At 36.0% G+C, this 22596-nt stretch overlaps 1 protein-coding gene across 3 annotated transcripts in view; it reads right to left on the minus strand.

Moving 5' to 3' along the window:
• The window catches only part of LOC106064166 (ATP-dependent translocase ABCB1-like), a 215818-nt gene that overhangs the window by 26802 nt on the left and 166420 nt on the right, over positions 1–22596 (minus strand). For all 3 annotated transcript variants that reach the window (XM_056040703.1, XM_056040688.1, XM_056040697.1), the window contains one exon: positions 7433–7674. In XM_056040703.1, the coding sequence (XP_055896678.1) occupies positions 7433–7674 (242 nt within the window). The remainder of the gene's footprint in view (positions 1–7432; positions 7675–22596) is intronic.

A 22596-nucleotide genomic window follows, 5' to 3' on the forward strand; every position in this document is an offset into this window, starting at 1 on the left:
ATCACTGCCTCTAGATCTAGACTATACTATCTCTACTGTCTGCTGACAGGAGATCCACTGTGTATAGAGGGATACGTGGGTTTTACCTTTGCGTTGGGCGCCACTTGTTACGTCTTTATATTGGATGAGACTCTTTAGACATGTAAACGACAAATCACAGTTTATAAATACTTTAATCTTTATTAACACTGAAAACACTTTCTTGTTCATAGTCCTCCATTTCGGTTCTTCTTCCTACTTTCAACATGCATTCGCACCATTTCACATTCACACTAAGATGCGCACTCCTTCAGTCGCGAAGCGACTATGGATCATCTCATGGAAATGAGCTGTGGTCGGAACGATGTCGCACACACATCAGTCCCCCCCCCCTCTCCACGCAGCTGATGTATCCAAAGGAAAGGGAAAGCCGATACAGTTTGGGGTCAACTATTAGAGAAATAGATCTTCTTAGATAAACTGGAGACTAAAAAATAAAGTAGCAATAGTGCATAAAACAATGAACCATAATTTACGAATGCTAAGACACAGCCTAATAAAATGCTCATAAAATGCTCATAATAAGAAAGACACGAAGATAAAATTACATTTGTTATAATATATTATCGAACAAAGTCATTCTAGTGCTTGTATATGATCTTTAGCTGTCTCGTTCCGAAGCTGCCTGCAGCCGGGTGCTCTTCTACGTCAAGCATGCATACAAAAGTCAGTGTCTACCAAGCAGTTGTTCTCTCAATTCTACTATAAGGATCTGAGACATGGGTATTATACAAAAAGCAACTAAGACTACTTGAATGCTTTCACCAAAGATGTTTGCACTCCATCATGGAAATACGGTGGCAAGACCGCACTACAAACAGCGATATCGTTGCGAACGTTGGTATGGACAGTAAAGAGGGACTTCTTAAGGTCCGACAGTTACGCTGGGCAGGGTACGTATCCCGAATGAGGGACGAACATATGCCAATAGCAGTCTTTTGTTGTTGTTGTTAGCTGAAAGGTGGTCGACATAACAGATGTGCCCCACGGAAAAGCTTTAAAGACTAGCTTAGTAGACAACTTGCTTTAACTGACTTAGAAGAGAGCAACTGGCTACAGGAGGCTTCGGAAAGAGAAAGCTGGAGATCACCCACAAAGGCCGCGGGATACACATTTCAGGCCAGAAGAAAAGCCACTGTGGAGGACAGACGAAGAAGGCGAAAAGAAAATATAAATCGACCATCTGAGAACAATATTTCTTAAATTTGGGTTTCCCAACAACGCCTCTAATTTTAAAGCATATTTGAATAAAGCTTTAGCAGAGATGACAAACATTCATCTAGTTCATAGTACGGTTTACTCTCCACAGTCTAACAGGGGTCATAGAAAGGTGGAATAAAACAATTAAACAAATAATCTACAAGCTAGAAAATGAATCAATGAATACATGGGATCAAACTTTAAACAATGTCATCTTTGCTTACAACACCAGCATACATGAGACAACCAAATTTAGCCCATATGAACTAGTTTTTAACAGAAAACCCAAAGGACCTCTAGAATTGTGGGCTGATGACATGTTAAACTTAGAAAATTTTGAGGATTATCATCCATGGATAGCACAAACTAAGCAGCAATTAAGGCAGGGAATAAAGATAGCTGAAATCAAAATGGAAAAAAATTTACACAGACATAGAAATCTAAAGAATACAAATAGAAAGCTAAGAACACTCACTGTAGGAGACCAAGTTTATGTCAAAATTGAAAACAAATATAGTAGAGGTAAAAATGAGGGTCCATATAAGGTAACAGATAAGGTCAGTAATAAGGTATACAAGATAGATAGGAATGGTAAAGAGTGTACGCTTAGTATAGACAAATTGATCAAATTTCAAGATAGAAAAATAAATGATACAGAAATAATTGACACAGATGCAGAAATAAAAGAAACAACACAAAATGAACATTGTGCAAATACTATAAATGTCAACACTATTACCATAAACTCAAGCAATGAATTGAATAACATAGAAAATTTGATAACAAAATATTATGATATTATCACTCTGAAATTAGGATGTACTGATTTAATTGAAAACACAATAAAATTGAATAAGACCTTACCAACCAAGACAAAAGCATATAGCATTAAAAAAGCTTATGAAGATTTAGTAAAAGAAGAAATGAATAATTTAATTAGAGATTGTAAAATTGAAAATTCAGAAACAAGCTCATATGCATCACCCATGGTGATAGTAAAGAAAAAAGATAGAGGAGTCAGAATTTTTTGTGACTACAGAGAATTAAATAAATGTACCATTATTGACCCTGAGCCATTACCAGATACAGACACTATTCTCGCTACTCTAAGTAAAGCCTCAATATTCACCACAATGGACTTAAATATAGGATTTTGGTAGATTAAAATGGAAAATGCATCTAAACAATATACTGCCTTTAAATGTACTTTGCCAAGCTTAGAAGGAATATATGTAAGGAATGTTCTGCCATTTGGTCTAATCAACAGCACTGCTACTTTTCAAAAATGCATGTGTAAATTTCTAGCTGGTCTAAACAATGTCATTTCCTAAGTAGATGATATTTGCATTTTTACCACTTCAGAAGAGGAACACCTGCACACACTAGAACAGATATTTTCTCGATTGAGAAATCATAACATGACATAAGCTCCCAAACAACTAAATTTAGCAAAAAATGAAGTTCAATTTTTAGGATACTGTATCACATATAACAAGATAACACCTACTAAAGCAAACATTACTAAAATCAAGAACATTAAAGAACCCAGAACAAAGATATTAGATCATTGTTAGGACTATGTAACTTTTACAGGAAATTTATTCCTAATTATGCTCAAATGATTCAACCTTGAGTCAAGTTCACTAAAAAGAAACACTCAAATTTAATCACTTTGGATGATAAAAGCAAAGAAGCACTAGATAAATTAAAAGACGAATTCAATGAGAAACTAGAATTAGCCAGTATTGACTCTACTTCACCTCTTGCATTATATACAGATGCATTTAACAATGGTATTGGTGCATATTTATTACAACAAAAAGAATCATATCTTAAACGAATAATACATATCATTAGATCACTATCACTAACTCAGTAATTGAAAAGGAACTTTTAGCAATTGTTTGGTCATTAGTAAAATTAAAGAACTATTTGTTAGGTAGATTTTTCACAATTAAATGTAACCATAGTCACTATTAGCATTGAAAAGAAAGGAATTAAAAAACAATAGAATAAACAGATGGTCACTTATTTTGTCTGACTATAAATTTGTGTTACAAAGTATACCAGGACATGTTTTAGCTGATTTCCTATCATGTGTAGTACATGAAAATGAAATAAATAAGAATAATTACATAAAACACATTAGTCAGGAAATTTTAGCTGAATAAATAATCTTACAATGCACTTAGAAATATTTTCTATTATTCAACTGGGTCATCATGACATTTTTTTCCTTGTACCATTTAATTGGGTCACCATGACATTTTTGTGATTTTGACTTGTATATAAAGGTAATGAAAACTTCTGTATTTTCATTTTCTTATAATCATTTTGACTTTAACATATGTAATCACATGGCATTTTCTATTTGATTTTCACATAGATACATACATACATATTGAACATTTATGCAATAAACTTAGGTGAACAAAACAGCTAATTTTTTCTTCAGCTGTTAAACTTCTATGTCATATTATTGAAATCAAACTGCAAATCAGTGTATGAGTAGCACAATATTATAACTTGTTAATTATAAATATGATTTTCTTCACACTTCATAGTAATGTATTTAAATGATATATGATGTTACAATTAAATCATTAGGTGTAATGTTAACTTAGATTTTTTCTTTTGATTAACATATCAATGATGTAAAAAATTTTTTTTGGTACAATTGTAAATAAATATTTGATTTATTTCCTGAAGAATAAATCTTCAGATACATTAACATTGTCATAACATTGAGATATGATTGATCTGACTATTTGTGGTCAAGTATATTTGTTGAAACCATTTTATATATTATTAGCTCTGATTTATGATTTTGATTAATTGAGTAATATTGTTATGACACAATTAAGAGATACAAGATGATGAGAGTAACTAAGATGAATTTGAAGAGTTAATAACATAGACTATTAAACGATTATATATATATATATACATATTGATGATATCGACATGTATTATTTTGTCAAAAAGATTTCTTCAAAATCTTTTTTCTAGGGGAAGAGGCGTATGTAACACTATGATTTGGTTGAGAAGCACGAGATATATGAAATATGTTGTTTCAACGTGAAATAGGGGACTTCACATTGGTATTCACGGGCGTGTTAGGTCTGTGGTTTAGAATGTTTTGTAATTACTTATTGTGTATTCATGTCGGAATTGTAAATGTTTGTGAAACATATTGGAGAACTTATTCATGTTATTGATGGCTGAGATCGCCTACTTGTAAGCTATTATTTTACTTAATAAACATGTGTCTGCTACATCTGTGTTCAGTACTAATTTATAGATCTACGTCTCGTGGTCGAAGTACACAACAAGGTTAATAAGAATACACTACAAAGTCATGAATATATAAGTATTCAATTAATGAGACAAGAACTATGCATCAATACCAGAAGAGGTATTAAAAAACACACTAAGCAGGTAACACTAATAGCTTTTGTGTGTTCACGCCCTTACCACTGGTAAGGGTAGGGAGAACAATAGATCTAATCGTCCCATCCCACCGAATCGGCCAACATAACAGAAGGGGAGCGACATAATAGAAATGTTCTATACTACAGATATTCAACTAATTTTGTTCACAAACTATGATTTATACATAAAAATTGAACCGCCCTCCCCCATCAGAGGGTTTGGATAGGGAGGGCAGTAGAAGTGATCGCCTCAACCCACCCACCGAATCGGCCAACATACCAGAAGGGGGTGACATAATATAAAGATTGGTTAAAATAAGTAGCTTATATCATATAGATATGTAACTAATTCTGTTAACAAACTGTGATTTCTACAAAAAACAAAATCGGAAAGCCCCCCCCCCCCACTCGAAGGTAAGAATAGCGGGAGGGGGGGTCCATACATTCGCTCCCCCCCCCCCATTGGCAACATGCTAGAGGGGTTGGGCGACATAATCTGAAAAAAAATGGCTAAAATATAAATATTAAGCACATATTATTAACATAAGAAAAGAATTCGTATAAAAAATGTGTAATTTCTCTAATAAAACTGCCGCCCCCTACCTCTCCCCCCCCCCGATAAGTCAGTGAGATAGATTGTCAAATTGTTGTTTCAGGACCAATCGATGGTATATTCAGCACTGTAAATCAAATAACAAGCGTTGAATAACAAAATTTTCAAAGATTTTCTAACAGAAACAGGGGCTTAATATGAAGACGTTCTATTTAACAGCCAAGTGTATGTTGGCATAAGTATAAGCTTGTCTTCGAGTCCAAAGATTAATGACAAGTGATAGTCCTTTCAAGACCGATGTTGGATATAGATCTAGACCTAGCTCTCTAGCTAAATTTAAATTTCTTTTTTTTTTATTACTTTATTATAACGCTGTAACCAGAGTTTTCCCCAGTGTAGCCAACTAGTTAAAAATCAGAGATACACATAGACATTTAAATTTATTCGCTAGATCGTTTTAATCGTTTTTAGATCAGTGTACAAGTTCCACGAAAGTGTGACTTGAACAGAGGTTTTGAAAAAATGCTATTTTTTTTTAAATTTTTACAATTCCTCTTATTAGCTTGTAAACTCTTCATGGGTTAATGGTGGGTGGGTGGTGAAAATACATAAGTCAGCGGGTATTAATTAAAGAGTTAACTAAATAAATAGACGCTCATTTTTCTCACCGCCTCCAAGTCTGGATCTATCTATAATCCTATCGCCAAACTATTTTTTTTCTATTTATACCATATGTCTAGATCCAGTATTTTAGTCAAGACACTTCGTATATAATAAACTAGAATTTTATATTTGCCTACTCTGAATAGAAGCACTATCATTAATTAATTATTAAGAGAGAAGTAATACTAAAATTCATCACCTTCATAAAGGAGGATTTATCTTTTTTTAAAAAAAGTCCTTTTTTTTTAGCGGCCCCCGAAAGGGGAAGAGACGCTATTAGTTTTGTGCGAAATGTCTGTCCGTCTGACCGTCCGTCCCGTTTAGATCTCGTAAACTAGAAAAGATATTGAAAATCCGACATCACAATATTTTAGACCATTCAAAGTTCTGATGCAACGCTACTTTTTTTTTTCTTAAAGCGAAAAATCTAATTTTTAAAATCAGTTATGCAAGCAGTTTTTTTAAAGAGAAAAAGCTAATTAGTATGCATTATAAGTTAGACCTAATTTAAATCGAATAGTAATCTCATAAACTCCATTTTTCTGAACATATTTTTTTATAGCGGAAATTTTTTTTAAATTTTTTTTTTTGAGGATTCGAATAAGAGATTGAGCCTTTTCAAAACAATTAGATCAATTATAAGACATCAGTTAGGCCAGGGGAGGCGCGGTGGCTGAGCGGTAAAGCGCTTGGCTTCCGAACCGGGGGTCCCGGGTTCGAATCCTGGTGAAGACTGGTTTCAACTTTGGAATCTTTGGGCGCCTCTTAGTCCACTCAGCTATAATGGGTACCTGACATTAATTTGGGGAAAAGTATAGGCGGTTGGTCGTTGTGCTAGCTACATGACACCCTCGCTAACCGTAGGCCACAAAAACAGATGAACTTTACATCATCTGCCCTATAGACCACAAGGTTTGAAAGGGGAACTAGTTAGGCCAGGTTCACATCTAACTTTACATTCACTTACACCTACCCTTTGATCTGCGGGACCGTTGGGGCACTACACAAGATCTGTTAACCTTCTTTCTCCATTCTTATCTCTCATTAGTCTTTGATATAATTTTATTTGGATGTTCTTTCTGAAAATATTGAAGCCTGCCTGGGTGGCTCTCTTCGGGGGCCGATTTTGAGTTTGTGTTTCCACACAAACAGTCTTTTGTAACCTTGTTTCTTGTTATGTTTAAAGTCTGTGTCTGTATTACCAAACAAGATTCGTTTATACCATATTAGATCCAGTAGTCTAGACTACTGTATTTTAATGTCTTAAAGTCTTGATCTATATCACAAAACTAGAATAATTATTTATTAGTAGATGTACACATGGGCGAAACCAGAATGTTTTTTTTTTTTGGGTCATTTAAAAATGTTCCCTTTTTATTTACTATTCATGAGTTATTATGATTGCTCGTACAAAAAGGCATCATCTTCATAAAGTAGCAATCGTCTTAAAAACAACTTTTAAAAATGTTTTTTGTTAGATAAAACTGAAGGAATAATTCAAGTAATTAAAATAAACTAAGCTAAGAGTATAATAATAAGCACTTACAAGAAAACGTCTGCAAACTCCATATCCTTTTCTCGAATTAAAAAAGCTCCCAGTACAAAAGCAGCAGCATATGCAAAATAAATTATAGCTTGAGAAGAAGCATAAGTAAATCCCACGAGATGAGCTTTTCTTAATGCTTGCTTGTAAGGTTCTTCCAGTTTCTTCATATAGTTAGTGAAAAATGCTGATTCCTTAGATAGAGATGCCACTGTGCGTATATTTTCAATACTTTCAACAGCTACCTGCATCAAATAAAACAAAGCAAATTGTTAATAAACTATCCATCCATCATAAAAATTGCATCTCTATAAAAGAATTAAAAGTTTTAACAAATCGGGTAAACCTGTTTTCACACTATTTTATATTTGACTAGACATATGTTACCCGCGACCCGCGGGTCTTTATTTGCGCATTACTTTCGATATAGTCACTGAGAGTGTTTTGTAAACAATTAAACGAAATAATAATGTAATAAGTAAAGCGAATGTATCAATGTAAAAATAGCTAATAGGCTTAAATCCATTTTTTTAAAAATTAAAACATTTGCTTTTGAATAATCTAGTGGATTGGATTTAGATGTATGTTAAACGTAGCTAATGATCCTTTCACGTTATTTCTCTTTCGCTACGAAAATAAAATTAGTTTTGCGAAAATGGGTTTACGCGAAGTCGATACATTCTTATCTATTAAAAACGAAAAGAGCGATAGCTTTGTTAAATAAATGGGATTATAAAGTGAACAATTAAACGAAATAATTTTTAGTACGCGATTCATGAATGAATATAGATCTAGGCCTATCTCAACTCGGCTTCGCAGCTTTCGTAAACGAATGTAGCTTTAGAAAACCTAATTTGAATGTTTATTTGATCAAAATATGAAATGAATGGACTTTAATTAATATATTTATGTGTTAAAGTATAAAACTATCTGTGCGAAGAGAAGTTGTATCATCTTAGAGTTGGATTAGAGTTTTAGATCTAGGGATGGGATTATAAAACAAACAATTAAACGAAATAATTTTTAGTACGCGATTCATGAATGAATATAGATCTAGGTCTATCTCAACTCGGCTTCGCAGCTTTCGTAAACGAATGTAGCTTTAGAAAACCAAATTTGAATGTTTATTTGATCAAAATATGAAATGAATGGACTTTAATTAATATATTTATGTGTTAAAGTATAAAACTATCTGTGCGAAGAGAAGTTTTATCATCTTAGAGTTGGATTAGAGTTTTAGATCTAGGGATGGGATTATAAAGTAAACAATTAAACGAATTAATATTTAGTACGCGATTCATTACGGTATTGTCTAATGAAAGAATGTTCGTCAGGAAATCTGTAGTCACAGATATAAGGAACTAATTTATGTAAAAAATGCTTTTGAAACACAAAATTGAAGGTTAATTTTATTATATAATGAAATCAATGGATCTTCTTTTGTATTTTCATGTGTCAAAGTAAAAAACTATCTGCGCAAAGTGTATTTCTTAAAATTAGATCTAGGTCTAAATCCTTTCTATCTTTTCTCATGTCAACATTGTAGACATGGCGTAGATCCATAAAATACTATAGCTGTAATAGAGTCGGACAACTTTATTTTTTTTGAGGGTCTTAAGTTTGTTTTAGGGCTACAATACATACACTACGGTCTAAGTTGGTACCCAAGGAACATTCCTGCCTAGTTTTATCAAGATTGGTCAAGCGGTTTTGATGTCTATAAGTAACATACATACATACACCACACATTCTACTTTATAATATAGATATAAATATGTCGGCTTAATGGGTAAACCCATTTTCATACTCTACTTTTATTTTTGCCGCAAAATTTAAATAAAAATGAAGGGAACATTCTCCATGTTTAATATAGATCCTCAAAAGAAAATGTTGCCCAATTCTATGAAAGTGTTACTATTTCGTGGATCTAGGCCAGTACATCAGTAATAACAAAACTAAATTCTCCGAATTTGGCAGGAATTCGGGTGGCTGAATCTGAAATCAATTCAGTATGATTTTTACGTACACTAGACCGTTTACATACCTTTTTATCAACTTCAGCACACCGATAGGACGTCCTCACCAAAAAAAAAACAAACAAACGGAACTAGCCTTAAAGCGCTTGATTAAAACCCAGTGGAGCGCCAGAGGAGAAGCCGTCAAGGTGGTTATGGTTTAATTTTTTTTTTTAATTATAGAAATTTTAGAGACATTGACTAAGATGAAAAATCTTCTACTAGATCTGAAGCAGGCAGTTTGTTAGTTACTATACAAACTACATTTATTTTCTGGGGGTTTTGTCGCTCTTTTCACTAAATTAATGGACACGCAATGGATTATCTATTCGACATTTCGCACTTAAACGGAAAACATAAAACCCATTCTTAACTGATCTTAACTACTAGTCGGGATGACATCGCTGTAGCCGGTGTTACCTCTGCTGAAAGCATGTCCACAGATCTGGAGATGATCAGACCTCAAAGACCTAATGATAAAAAAAGGTCCCCATTAGACCATTTGGTCTATAAGGCGGATGATGTAAAGGTCATCTTTTTCTGTGGCCTACGGTAAGGTGTCATGTGGCCAGCACAACGACTAACCGCCTTTACTTTTCCCCAACTAACGTCAGGTATCCATTAGAGCTGGGTGGACTCAGAGGCGATCTAAATTAAAAATCCCAATCTTGACCAGGATTCGAAACCGGAACCCCCGGTTCGGAAGCTAAACACTTTACCGCTCAGCCATCGCGCCTCTCAAAGACGTATTGGTCACAAGAAAAAGGTGAAGATTCTGTAGTAAAACACAAGAAAGAGCTACGGATGGAAATTTATTCTACCTTGGACGGGATAATTCAAGAAATCATCCGATATGAGCAATATCATGATGTGGTAAATAAGCAAGAATTTTTGTCGCCATCCCAACTATTGAATCCTCAGATCGAATTAATTGCGATCAACAATGAAACATTCGCGACTCAGTAATTTGGAAATTGTTGTAACAAAATAGATTTCCATAAAATTATTGATAGTTTTGCGTATGCGTTCTCCCTGCGAAACTCGACACGCAAAGTTCTTGCCTAACATCTGGGTGCAGCCATCAAGATTTGAGTTCCTCTCATCAGCACTGGCAGATTGACAGATGTCTTTAATGTCCCCAGCTACAGGCTTGGGGTAAGACACAACGTTGTCTTGTTCTATCTGGCTGATGGAGGCACTCACATCAAATACGTCTACAGCAAGAGCGTTGGTTGAACTACTGGTCTCTTCTCGTTTCTTCATCTGTCTCTTTCTGCGAGTCAGATCACATTCTGAAAGCCAGCCAACATCTGTTCTTGAAATGTGATCAAGAGCTCTACCACATCGGGTTTGAGTTCAAAGAGGTACGTGTTCGGATCTTCCTCTTCATCCACCAGGGCTTGCCGGAGACGTTCTTTAAAAGTTTCGTTGTTCCTTTCATAGTACTTCAGTCCTGGCCATTTCAGCTATTGTTTCAGTTCTTTCAGATTCAGTTCATCTAGCAGTTTAACAGAAGCCATAGGAAATCCCACTTCTGACACCAGTGTTACGATCCTCTCCTAATCAGGCGTTCTATAAACACTGCTAAACACAACACAGCACATCTAACACATCAAGAACTTGACAACAAGAGCTTCAAATAATCTGGTGCTATAATAATGGTCAATTAAAACAGCCAATATGACACAATTGGCAATACACCAACACAAAAAATGCTATACTGTACATCACCGTACTAAACTAATAAACTCTACTGTCTCTTCCTGGAATCGTACATTCACTTCAGGAATCCATCAGGACCGAGTTCATGGCAGACCAACAGCCCAGTCTACTCGCTGTCCTGTCTTGTACTGAACTGCCTTACACACACTGTGTCTCGGGTTTACGCATGCTTATGATCAGATGACCATAACCCGGGTCCTATTCACGTGCAAAGTTCATGCCAGTACTGTCCCTTGCCCTTCGATATAGCACGCTAAACTCTATTACTGGCCTGCGCACATATGTCAGCTGATCACACACAGTTAACCCTATTGCGTCGCGAATAGGGTTACAATTATATATATATATAAATATATATATATATATATAAATATATAAATAAATAAATATATATATATATATATATATATTGTGTTATCTTATCTTCTTATCTTGTATGATACAGACGTTACTTCAAAAAAAAAAAAAAACAGAAGATGATTACGTCCTACGCGTCATGCATTTAGTCATGCATATTAACTGTGACAAGTCAAAAGCTTGCTGTCAGAGTCACTCAATTTTATCACAGCATTAATTAGTATTATTTATTTATTTTAATTATTTCCCCGTCCTATCCCCAATTTCTTCACCCGCCCCACCTTTTCCTCTTCAGGCTAGAATTAGTCCACCACCTTGGATATAGCTAGGCCGCGTCCTTTCACTTATCTCCCCTTGATCGGGGAAAGATAAACACACAGTCTCTTTGGTCTTACCCGCCGGATGTCTGACAGTCGCAGTTGACACCACTTTGGGTGGAATGCAAGTCAATCTTTCTTCCCCCCTTCTCCCACGTCTCTCTTTGATCAAAGAGATTACTCGGGTCAACACTCCTCGTGACACTCCAAGGTGCGACTCCCATCTCGAGTCAAATTCACCCACATGAGAGATTATCTTTAGCCTAGGACATTTCCTGTTTCCGACCATCTCTTTAGGACCTTTATAAGTTAGACTAATACAAACCAGACCTGCTCATTTCTCTATCGCTGGCAATCGAGTCTGGACTATTTCATACATTCTTACTCCTAGAGGAATACCTGGTGGTAAGCCGAACTTAATCACAGTTTCACTTAATTACTTTGTGTATATTTCTCAATGGATATTATCATGTGTATTTTATTATTTCATTTATATTTAATTAGTGCATTGTGTATTTCTCACTGTCGCAAGTAGAAAACATAAACATGGCATATGTATATATTTATCTATTGCATTAATCTATTAATGCTACGTTGCTCAATTGATCGTTGATGGAACCATGTATATATTTGTACATCTTATTTTATTTCCCTTATCTCGGCTGACCGCCTTGATAATTTTACTAGCGCACTAATACTGCGCTTAAGACAAGATATGTGAATTATCTCCCCCTTTAGTCATTCTACCTTGACGAGAGTTGCGCCCCTTGAACGGACGCTCTCCGCATTCAAGCTCGCTCCTTTGTTTATGGCCGAAGGCCACGTGAAAACAATAGCGTCATGGTCGCTGACCACCGTCCATTCCCCCCCCCCCTCTTTTCTCTTCCAACTAGTGTTGTTTATTTGAGATTATTATTTCCCCCTTTTATGTACATTTTTATATTGCTACTATCAGCCATCTATTTTCCAAATCCCATTTGTCATCATCTCCCATTGTGCTCAAAAGCAATTTTTTCCAATCTGACGAATGCACCTCAGTCGAAGGCATCAATAAGATGCATGAGTGACATGTCCTAACTTGTCTTTATTTATCCGCAGCCTCCCTCAGGTGTCTGCCTATTTAACTGCACCATTTGCTATTGAGTATCATCTACTGCCTACTTGGATCTACTCAACTATTTACTCGGTGCTATCGACTATACTTGCCTGCCTATTTGAAATTCCACTTAGGCACGACGTCCCTATAGACCCAGAGTCTCTGCGAGATGTCATAGCTCCGCCTGAACTCCACAACTCACTGGACTTATCCTGCTCACTACGCTGCCCACGGCAGATCAGCTCTGGCCGCAATACACTTGTGCCCACGGTAGCCGGCCACCCGCCCTACTGTGCCCACTGCAGATATTAGAACTTTGGATTGAGACTCCACAAGAACTGTATCACCGGCGTCCCTCTACCCGCTAGATCGCCACCTACAGCTGCAGAACCTCAAGCTAGGACACAGCCAGCTGCGACCCAAGCAGGAAGATCAGCTAAGTTCAGAAGACAAAGTGACATACTCTTATTAAGTGCGAGAGTGATGATTAGATATAGTATTGATTAGAGATAGATGCAAACCTTCCCCCATTTTATTCTTCTATGTAAATATTTATGTAAATAAATATTCTTCAATTTTAACTTTGTATCTCTCTTTCATTGCTTGTTTCGTTGCGTGCCTGCTCCCGATTTATATGCTGACGGGTTGGTGTGTGATAATTTCAAAAATAATCATCCCCTAGACATTAAACCGGCCAAACTAACGTCACTTTCGCTAACCTGTCACATTAACCAATGACCTAAATTCTACCAAGTCACTCGTTTTCCTTGCTAGCTCAGGCAACCCATTCAATGCTCTAATAGCACTAGGGAAGGAGCATTTGTACACATTTGTCCTAGCATATGGAACGAGGTATGTACCTTTATCTTTGTGTCTTTCTGAGTATGTTATTAAATTTTGTTTTAGTATTTGAAGATTATGGTTCAGTGTTTTATGTATAATGCTACTTTACTTTTAAGCCTTCTATCCTGAAGGCTTTCTAAATTTAGTGATTTTACTAAAGGTGTTTCTATAGTCAAATGTGAATATTCGTTTGTTATGAATCTCACTGCTCAATGTTGTGTCTGTTCCAGTTTCTTAATGTTTTCTTGAGTTGAGGGGTCCCAAATAGAGGATGTATATTCTATTATTGGCATAACCAAGGTTAAAAAACATTTTAGTTTTATGTTCTTATTTGATTCATAAAATAAAAAAAAAAAAAAACCCTAATGCTTTGTTTGATCTTTTTTGATAGTTTCATCAATATGGGAATTCCATGAGTTTTTCATTTATTATAACGCCTAGGTTTTTTGCGTTTTTAGTCTGTGTTACTGGTTTACCATGAATAAGATAAGTGGAATTAATGTGTTTTAGTGTTTTTTTGTTACTCTTAATAACTGACATTTTTCTGGATGGAAAGACATGCTCCAATTTGATTCCCATTTATGTATGTCACGTACGCTTTTTCTATATTTAGTTCAAGGTTTGCGGCAAGATTTCAGCTAGCTCGGGGAATCCCAAGCACGCAGCAACCTTATGTTTTGGAATAAATGTGATTGGTTAGAAATATTAATTATTGTACGTTAATTTGTATTTTATTGGTCAATTGATTAACCAAGCGACAAGAAGAGATTAGTCACGTGGTAACGCCCAAAGGTCTGAAAAGATTCTAGATATTACCGCAAGTCTCGTGTTGGAACTCAAAGAAAGATGACATGATCATATTATTGTGTAGATCATTTAATTTAGTAGAAATATATATTTTATGTTTTATTCAATCACAGTATATCATTGTAACTATTGTGAATAGCTTTTCCAAGTTTTGAAGTATTTGTATTTGACGAGGAGAAGTTTCTTCATTGAATATATAATAGTGTACTTAGATCGTCTTATCGACTAGCAACTTCTAGATGATCCTCTTATTAACTGGCAACTTAGATCAAGTTAATCTTCAACGTGACATCTAGCAACTTTGATGATCGTGACACGATCTAATAGGAGGCCGCTGGTCGCCCACTTTAACGTTATACGGATGTATGCAAACGCGACATGAAGCACTTCAAAATCGACACTAGCAGATGGGGAAATGTCAAGACTCCTTTCCTCTCTAATATACGTATGTGTACTCCAATGCTGATTACTAAATGTACCCAAGTCCTGGGCAATACCGTAACGACACATACAACGACAGAATAAAGGTTCAGAATGCCAATTCACAGACATATAAGATGTTTATTACATACGCTGTAATATAATACAGGATCAGTTCAGGCAATTGAAATATCCAGTATCGATTAAACATAACAGCTTAATATTCCATAGAATGAATAATGACAACACAGAAAAATAATTAGAGTCTACACTTCGACTCTATCTATATCCAAAAGTCCAACTGTCCTGGAATAGGAACAAAACCACACTGCCTTATTATGAGTTACATTATATTCAACAAAAACATCTCACCAAGTAAAACAATCCAAAACAATAACAGTTATCTGTAATCAATATCATGTTGGTCTATTCTGTTAGTCTAGATAGGAAGTCAGCAATTACATTTAGTTTGCCCTTTAGATGTTCTACATTAAAATGAAATGATTGTAATTGTCACAGATGCCATTATAGATTTATTTGTATATTTCACATTTAAAAGCTTGTGTGTAAATAGAAATATAAACCCTTGACTGAGCCTCAGGAATTACCCCACAAATCTAGATCCTTGACAGCGCCTCAGGTTTTACCCGAGACGTAATTACGATGTTGCAAATCTATTGGTTGATTTGAAAATAAATAAAGACATTTTAGCGCAAGAGAATTGACGAGAGTAGAAAGAACGCCAGTCGATGAAAGAATTTCCTAGTAGACAGTCGCGTTTACTAAGAGCTCTGATTTAAAGCCTTTGTAATGTTTTTTTGTGCTTATTGATCTGTAACTTGTACATAAGCTGTACTTACGTTTTATATTTAAATAAAGTTCCAGAGTTGTGTTTTAACAAAGAATCTTTTATTGTGAATCCTAGATCGTCATTTATTCAACTATTTTAATTCAAGTGAAATCCCCGGCACCACAACACACGTTGTGACATCTGGCACTCCGACTAATAAAAGTTTATGAACAACTTCTAACGAGATTTATTCAAGATCTAGGACCAATTTCTAAACTCTTCAAAGGAACTTCATTCTTATTTAACGGAGGACAGAATTTCTGTGTTTAACAGGTCAGTTGATTATCGATAATTCTTTTATAAAGATTTTCGTTAGAGTTACGTCTAACTCACGAAATCTATTATTATATGTAATTGGCAAAAGGAATAAGACCAATATACATAATAACTGGCATTATAAAAAAGACCAGTAAAGCAAATAACTGGCAATATAAAAGACCAATAAAGCAAATAACTAGCATTATAGTCATTATAAAGAAGACCAGTAAATAATCATTTGTCTGGCACAAAGTAAACAGAAGACCAGATTTAACCAACTGTTAAACCAGTAAAAAAAAGTACTCGGCTCAATAGATCTATATATCGAAGCTTACGACTCCAGTGAAATACAATTTTACTATCAAGCATTATTAGCAAATTGAGGCTTCAAGAACTTTGTCACTATATTATTATTATATCTGAGATAAAGCCAAAATCCAGATATTGTATATTTTGCTCCAATACAAGAAACTAACAAAAAAATTAAATATGGCTTCCGGTTCTAGAACACAACGACTCCTTGAATTGATGGAATTAGCAAAAGAGAAGCAAATTCCTAAGCCAGACCTGTGGGCAGAACGCCAAGAAGAGAAAGAATATCAAGAGCAAGAATCTGAAAAACAAAGGCAAGACGCTGAGAAACAAAGGCAACATGAAAAAGAAAAAATGGAATTCGAAAAACAAAATAAAGAAAATAAAGAAAGCATTCCAACTCAAGGTCACTCAAATATGTTTGACAAATACAGATTAATGAACAAAATATCGGCTTTCAACGAAAACATTGACAATATGGACTCGTATCTCATAAGATTTGAAGAAATAGCTACAACATCCGGTCTACCTGAAGCACATTGGTCGAGCTCACTCCTCACCCTATTGACTGGCAAAGCTGTCAACATTTGCTCACAACTGTCCATCAATGAACGCAGCACTTACTCTGATATGGAAGAAGCTCTACTGCGCCAATACGGAGCAACTTCAGCCAACTATAGAAAGAAATTCTATAATGAAAGGCCACAGCAAAATGATGATCCTCAAATTTTTGTAGCTAATATGTCAATGTGGTTTGATAGATGGGTATCCATGGCCAAAATAGAAAAAAGTTACCAAGCTCTTCGTCAACATATTATTATCGACAACATCACCCATGCTCACTCAGAAGATATTCAATCCTACATTATAGAGAGAAATCCTACTGATATCCAGACATTAACCAAGATCATGAGACAATATAAAGCAGCCTATCCAAACAAGTCAGTCAAACCATCTGTTGAAGAAAATTTTGTCTGCTTTGCTCAAGACAAAAATGCAAGATATAAGTCAGATGACAAAATCAAATGCAACAAATGTCATAGACTAGGGCATTTCACGTCTCAATGCCGCAGCAGAACCACAGAATGTTCATATTGCCATAAAAAGGGTCACCAAACTCATGAATGTTGGAAAAAACAGGCAGTCTCCAAAAATCAAAATTTTGATAGACCCACATCACCAACTCAAAGATACAGCAATAGAGAGCAATACAATCTCAACAAAGCACCTGGAAATAATAAACCAGATAACAAACCTCGCTACAGAAGTCATTCACAGGACTCCAGACCACAATATATGCCAAACAGAAGCTCATATAACAGAAGATATTACAATGAGCATTCAACTATGACAGTCATTGCAAAGTCCAATGGTCTAAAATTTTATCCAGGCTTTGTAGGAGACAAGAAGGTGGAAGTTCTTCGTGACACCGGAAGCAAGTCCACATTAGTACATGAACGCTTCGTACACGCAAACCGTTTCACAGGCAACCACGTCCAAGCCACTGCCTTCAACGGAACTGTCAGCAAGTTACCTGAAGCCATCATTTATATGTTACTACACCATTCTTCAGTGGTTAAACAAAAGCATTAGTAACACCCAATCTACCAGTGGACCTAATCATTGGAAACATAGAGGGAGTTAAAGAATGCACTCCTCAAGAACTTACTGAATGGACAAATGCCATAGAGCAAGGTCAAAAATGTTTGGCAGTAATGACAAGATCCATGTCCAGACAACAAGAACATTTGGCACTTGAACAAGTTAGCCAAAATAATCACATGGCTACCTCAGTTACGCAAGTTATGCAGAATGCAACAGAACCAGTTACTAGTCCAGTAGCCAGCAACAGTCAAGAACATTCAACATGGACACCCCCAGTTACATCATGCCCATCCCTACCGGTCATAAGTCCACCTCCAATTCCCGAATGTCCATTGTTGAACTTTGAAGAACAAGACTACATGCCCAGAGTCTCTAACAATGATACAAGAACTCTAACTGGTCAAACTGAAGTCCATCAAGACAAGTCATATTTCACACATGATGACTTCAAAGAAGAACAGAAACGAGATCCAACATTACAAATACTTTATCAGAAGGCTCAAGCAAACAAACAGCTGAATCTACCAAATAAACCATATTTTCAAGATGGCCTCCTGGTGAAGAATGCCATGCATAAAGACAATACCATTCAGCAAATAATAGTGCCACAGAAATACAGAAAAGAAATACTGGCAACAGGACATAACATTCCACACGCCAGCCATATGGGTGTAGTCAAAACTAAAGCCAGAATCCTCAAAGAATTTTATTGGCCAAGTATCATTAAAGACGTCAAGAAATACGTGAAGTCATGTCATATTTGCCAAGTCAAAGGACCTAAGAACAACAAATCACAGGCACCAATTCAAGATATGGAATTGACAGACAAGCCATTCCAAAAAGTCTCAGTTGATTTGATTGGTCCTATGCCAGTAGCTTCAGCAAGAAACCATCGATATGTCCTGACATTGATTGACACATGTACAAGATGGACAGAAGCAGTACCTCTAGTCAACATTACAGCGCTTGACATCACCAGAGCTTTGTCAGAGATATTTTCCAGAATTGGTTTCCCAGAAGTTATCCTCTCCGACAGAGGCACACAGTTCACAGCTGACATTACCAAAGACTTCATGAACATGTACCACATCAAAATGAAGTTCACAACGCCCTACCATCCCCAAAGCAACGGGCTTTGCGAACGATTCAACGGTACGTTGAAGAGGTGCATTTCAAAAAATAGCACACGACAATCCGCAGAATTGGGACTTATTGCTACCAGCAGCTCTGTTTGCATACAGAGAAAGTCCTCAAGAAACTACAGGATTCTCACCTTTCGAGATGGTTTATGGCGCCAACCCACAAGGACCGATGGCAATCCTCAAAGAAGCTATTATTCGCCAAAACTCAATCTCATCAGAAACCAAGACAGCGTTTCAACATGTGCAAGATACCAGAAACATAGTCATATCTGCATGTGAAAAAGCAAATGAAGCCACAGCCATAGCAAACTCCAATACCAGAATGAGAGTCAATAGAAACAGAACACTGAAACAATTTGAACCAGGAGATCAAGTATGTCTGTTACTACCAGACAAAAGCAACAGACTATTCATCAAATGGCAAGGTCCATTCTCCGTACTCAGAAAGATAACAGATGTTGACTATGAGATAGACATACACAACAAAAAGAAAATCTATCACGTCAACATGTTACAAAAATATAACACAATAACAGAAGGTACCACAAGCCCAGAACAAAATGAAAGAGCCATATCATGTCTTGCAGTCATACCAGAAGAAGATGAAAATGACACGTCTGAATTTGACGACATCAATATGCCACAAACAACTACCAAACAAACTGAATTTTGGCAAGACATCAAACTCAATTCAATGACACCGCAAAAGCAGAAAGAACTGACTACCATTCTCAAAGAAAATTCAGACATATTTACAGATGTTCCAGGCAAAACGTCAATTACGGAACACAATATAATACTTACTGATTCCAAGCCTACAAAAGCAAGACCTTACCCATTACCAGTACACTACAGAGACTTTCTTAAACAAGAAATTAACCAACTATTAGAGCAAGGAATCATTGAACATTCCAACTCTCCATATGCCGCACCAATAGTTCTTGTCAAACGGAAGCAAACGACAACTCCAAGAATGTGTGTCGACTTCAGACAGTTGAATACAATAACCCAACTCGACTCATATCCTATGCCAAATCCTGAAGATCTTATGACCAAATTTTCAGAGGCAAAGTTCTTCACCAAAATAGACCTGTCCAGAGGTTATTACCAAATACCAGTCAGACAAGAATGCAAACAGTTTACGGCATTCACCACAGCTTATGGGCTATTCCATTTCAACTTCATGCCATTTGGTCTAGTCAACGCCAGCAGCACCTTTAATAGAGCCATTCACAGCATACTAGGCAATCGCTCTGACACAGTGTCATATATAGATGACATTTGCATATTCCATAAGACATGGAACGAACATATCAAAGGACTACAAGAAGTTTTCAGCATACTGAAACAACATGGTTTTACCATAAAGCCTAGTAAAGTAGAACTAGCCATGTCAGAAATATCCTTCCTGGGTTATAAAGTCAGCCACAATTCGCTGAGACCACAAGAGAACATTATTCAACGCATACTAGACATCAAAGTCCCCACCAGTAAAAAGCAAGTGAGAAGTATTTTGGGTCTGTGTAATTTCTACAGACATTTCATACCAGGTTACACAGCACTCATAGCTCCATTGATTGAACTCACTAAGAAAGGACAGCCAACGAAGATTCCATGGTCTACAAAGTTACATACCACTATTGAGAACATTAAAGCTGAATTCTCAAGAGACACTATTCTCAAACTTCCGAATCCAGAGAAGCAATTTTACCTCGCCACAGATGCTTCATCTTCAGCTATAGGTGCATGCCTAATGCAGAAATACCAAGACACTTCACAGAAATGCCAAGAGACTTTGCACCCAGTATTTTTCATCAGCAGGAAGTTGTCACCAGCTGAAACCAGATGCTCAACCATCGAACGTGAATGTCTAGCCATTGTATGGGCCATAGCCAAGTTCTCCAGATATCTACTAGGTGCTCATTTCACACTCCTAACTGATCATGCACCACTAGCATTTCTGAACTCAAAGAAGTTAGCGAACAGTCGTTTAACTCGTTGGAGTCTACAACTCACAGACTACCAATTTGAGGTTAAGACAATTCCTGGACGTGAGAATGTCTTCGCTGACACACTTTCCAGATGTATTTAATTCTTTACATAATTGTGTATATATTTTTCTTCCACAGGTGTAGTATATCAGTTTTGTATTGTCATATTTTAATTTTATCATGAAGCACCATGAAGAGAAGTAACTCATTCAATTCAAGATTTAATTTATTCAAGTATTATGCTTTGTACAACTTTTGATATTGTCTCATTTTCATAACCACTTGAATAGTGAAACAGGTGTTCTAAGTCATCAATAATTTTGTTCTCATATACCTGACACTGCATTTACATTTTTTTTAAATGTTATCTTCAAGTTGACTTTATTTTTCAGAGCATTGTCATATGTTACCTCAACCATTTTTCTATAATTTCATGTATGGTATCTTATGTATATTTAAATATTTTAATACATATGAGCATTTCTATTACCATACAAATGCTAAATGGAGGGGAGGGGTAATATGTCACAGATGCCATTATAGATTTATTTGTATATTTCACATTTAAAAGCTTGTGTGTAAATAGAAATATAAACCCTTGACTGAGCCTCAGGAATTACCCCACAAATCTAGATCCTTGACAGCGCCTCAGGTTTTACCCGAGACGTAATTACGATGTTGCAAATCTATTGGTTGATTTGAAAATAAATAAAGACATTTTAGCGCAAGAGAATTGACGAGAGTAGAAAGAACGCCAGTCGATGAAAGAATTTCCTAGTAGACAGTCGCGTTTACTAAGAGCTCTGATTTAAAGCCTTTGTAATGTTTTTTGTGCTTATTGATCTGTAACTTGTACATAAGCTGTACTTACGTTTTATATTTAAATAAAGTTCCAGAGTTGTGTTTTAACAAAGAATCTTTTATTGTGAATCCTAGATCGTCATTTATTCAACTATTTTAATTCAAGTGAAATCCCCGGCACCACAACACACGTTGTGACAGTAATAATAGCGCCCAACGACAAATTCTATTATTCCCATAGGTCGCTCTCTTTCGAAAGGCCAGTGGTCTATGGTCACATTGAATTGTGAATTTAGCACCATATAAATATCTGGAAAAGCGTTGCACCTCCTCCCCCCCCCCAAACAATGGCACGGCATTCTCTCTATTACTGAATACCGTTGTTCTCTGGGCAACAGTTTTCTGCTTAAGAACTTGACAGGATGGATTTTTCCTTTTACTTCCTGCAACATGATATGGCTATGTCCGACGAGTCTGTTTGCACAATAAATGGTCTATTAACGTCCGGTAATTTATTTCAGTAAAGGATCCCGTGTCATGCACATTTGAATTTTTCTTAATGCCCGGTCACATTCGGGAGTCCAATTGACCCTCGTCGGCGTCTCTTTTTTTAACAATCCAGTAATTGGAA

The sequence above is a fragment of the Biomphalaria glabrata genome, chromosome 1 (assembly GCF_947242115.1).
Source record: "Biomphalaria glabrata chromosome 1, xgBioGlab47.1, whole genome shotgun sequence".
Taxonomy (NCBI): domain Eukaryota; kingdom Metazoa; phylum Mollusca; class Gastropoda; family Planorbidae; genus Biomphalaria; species Biomphalaria glabrata.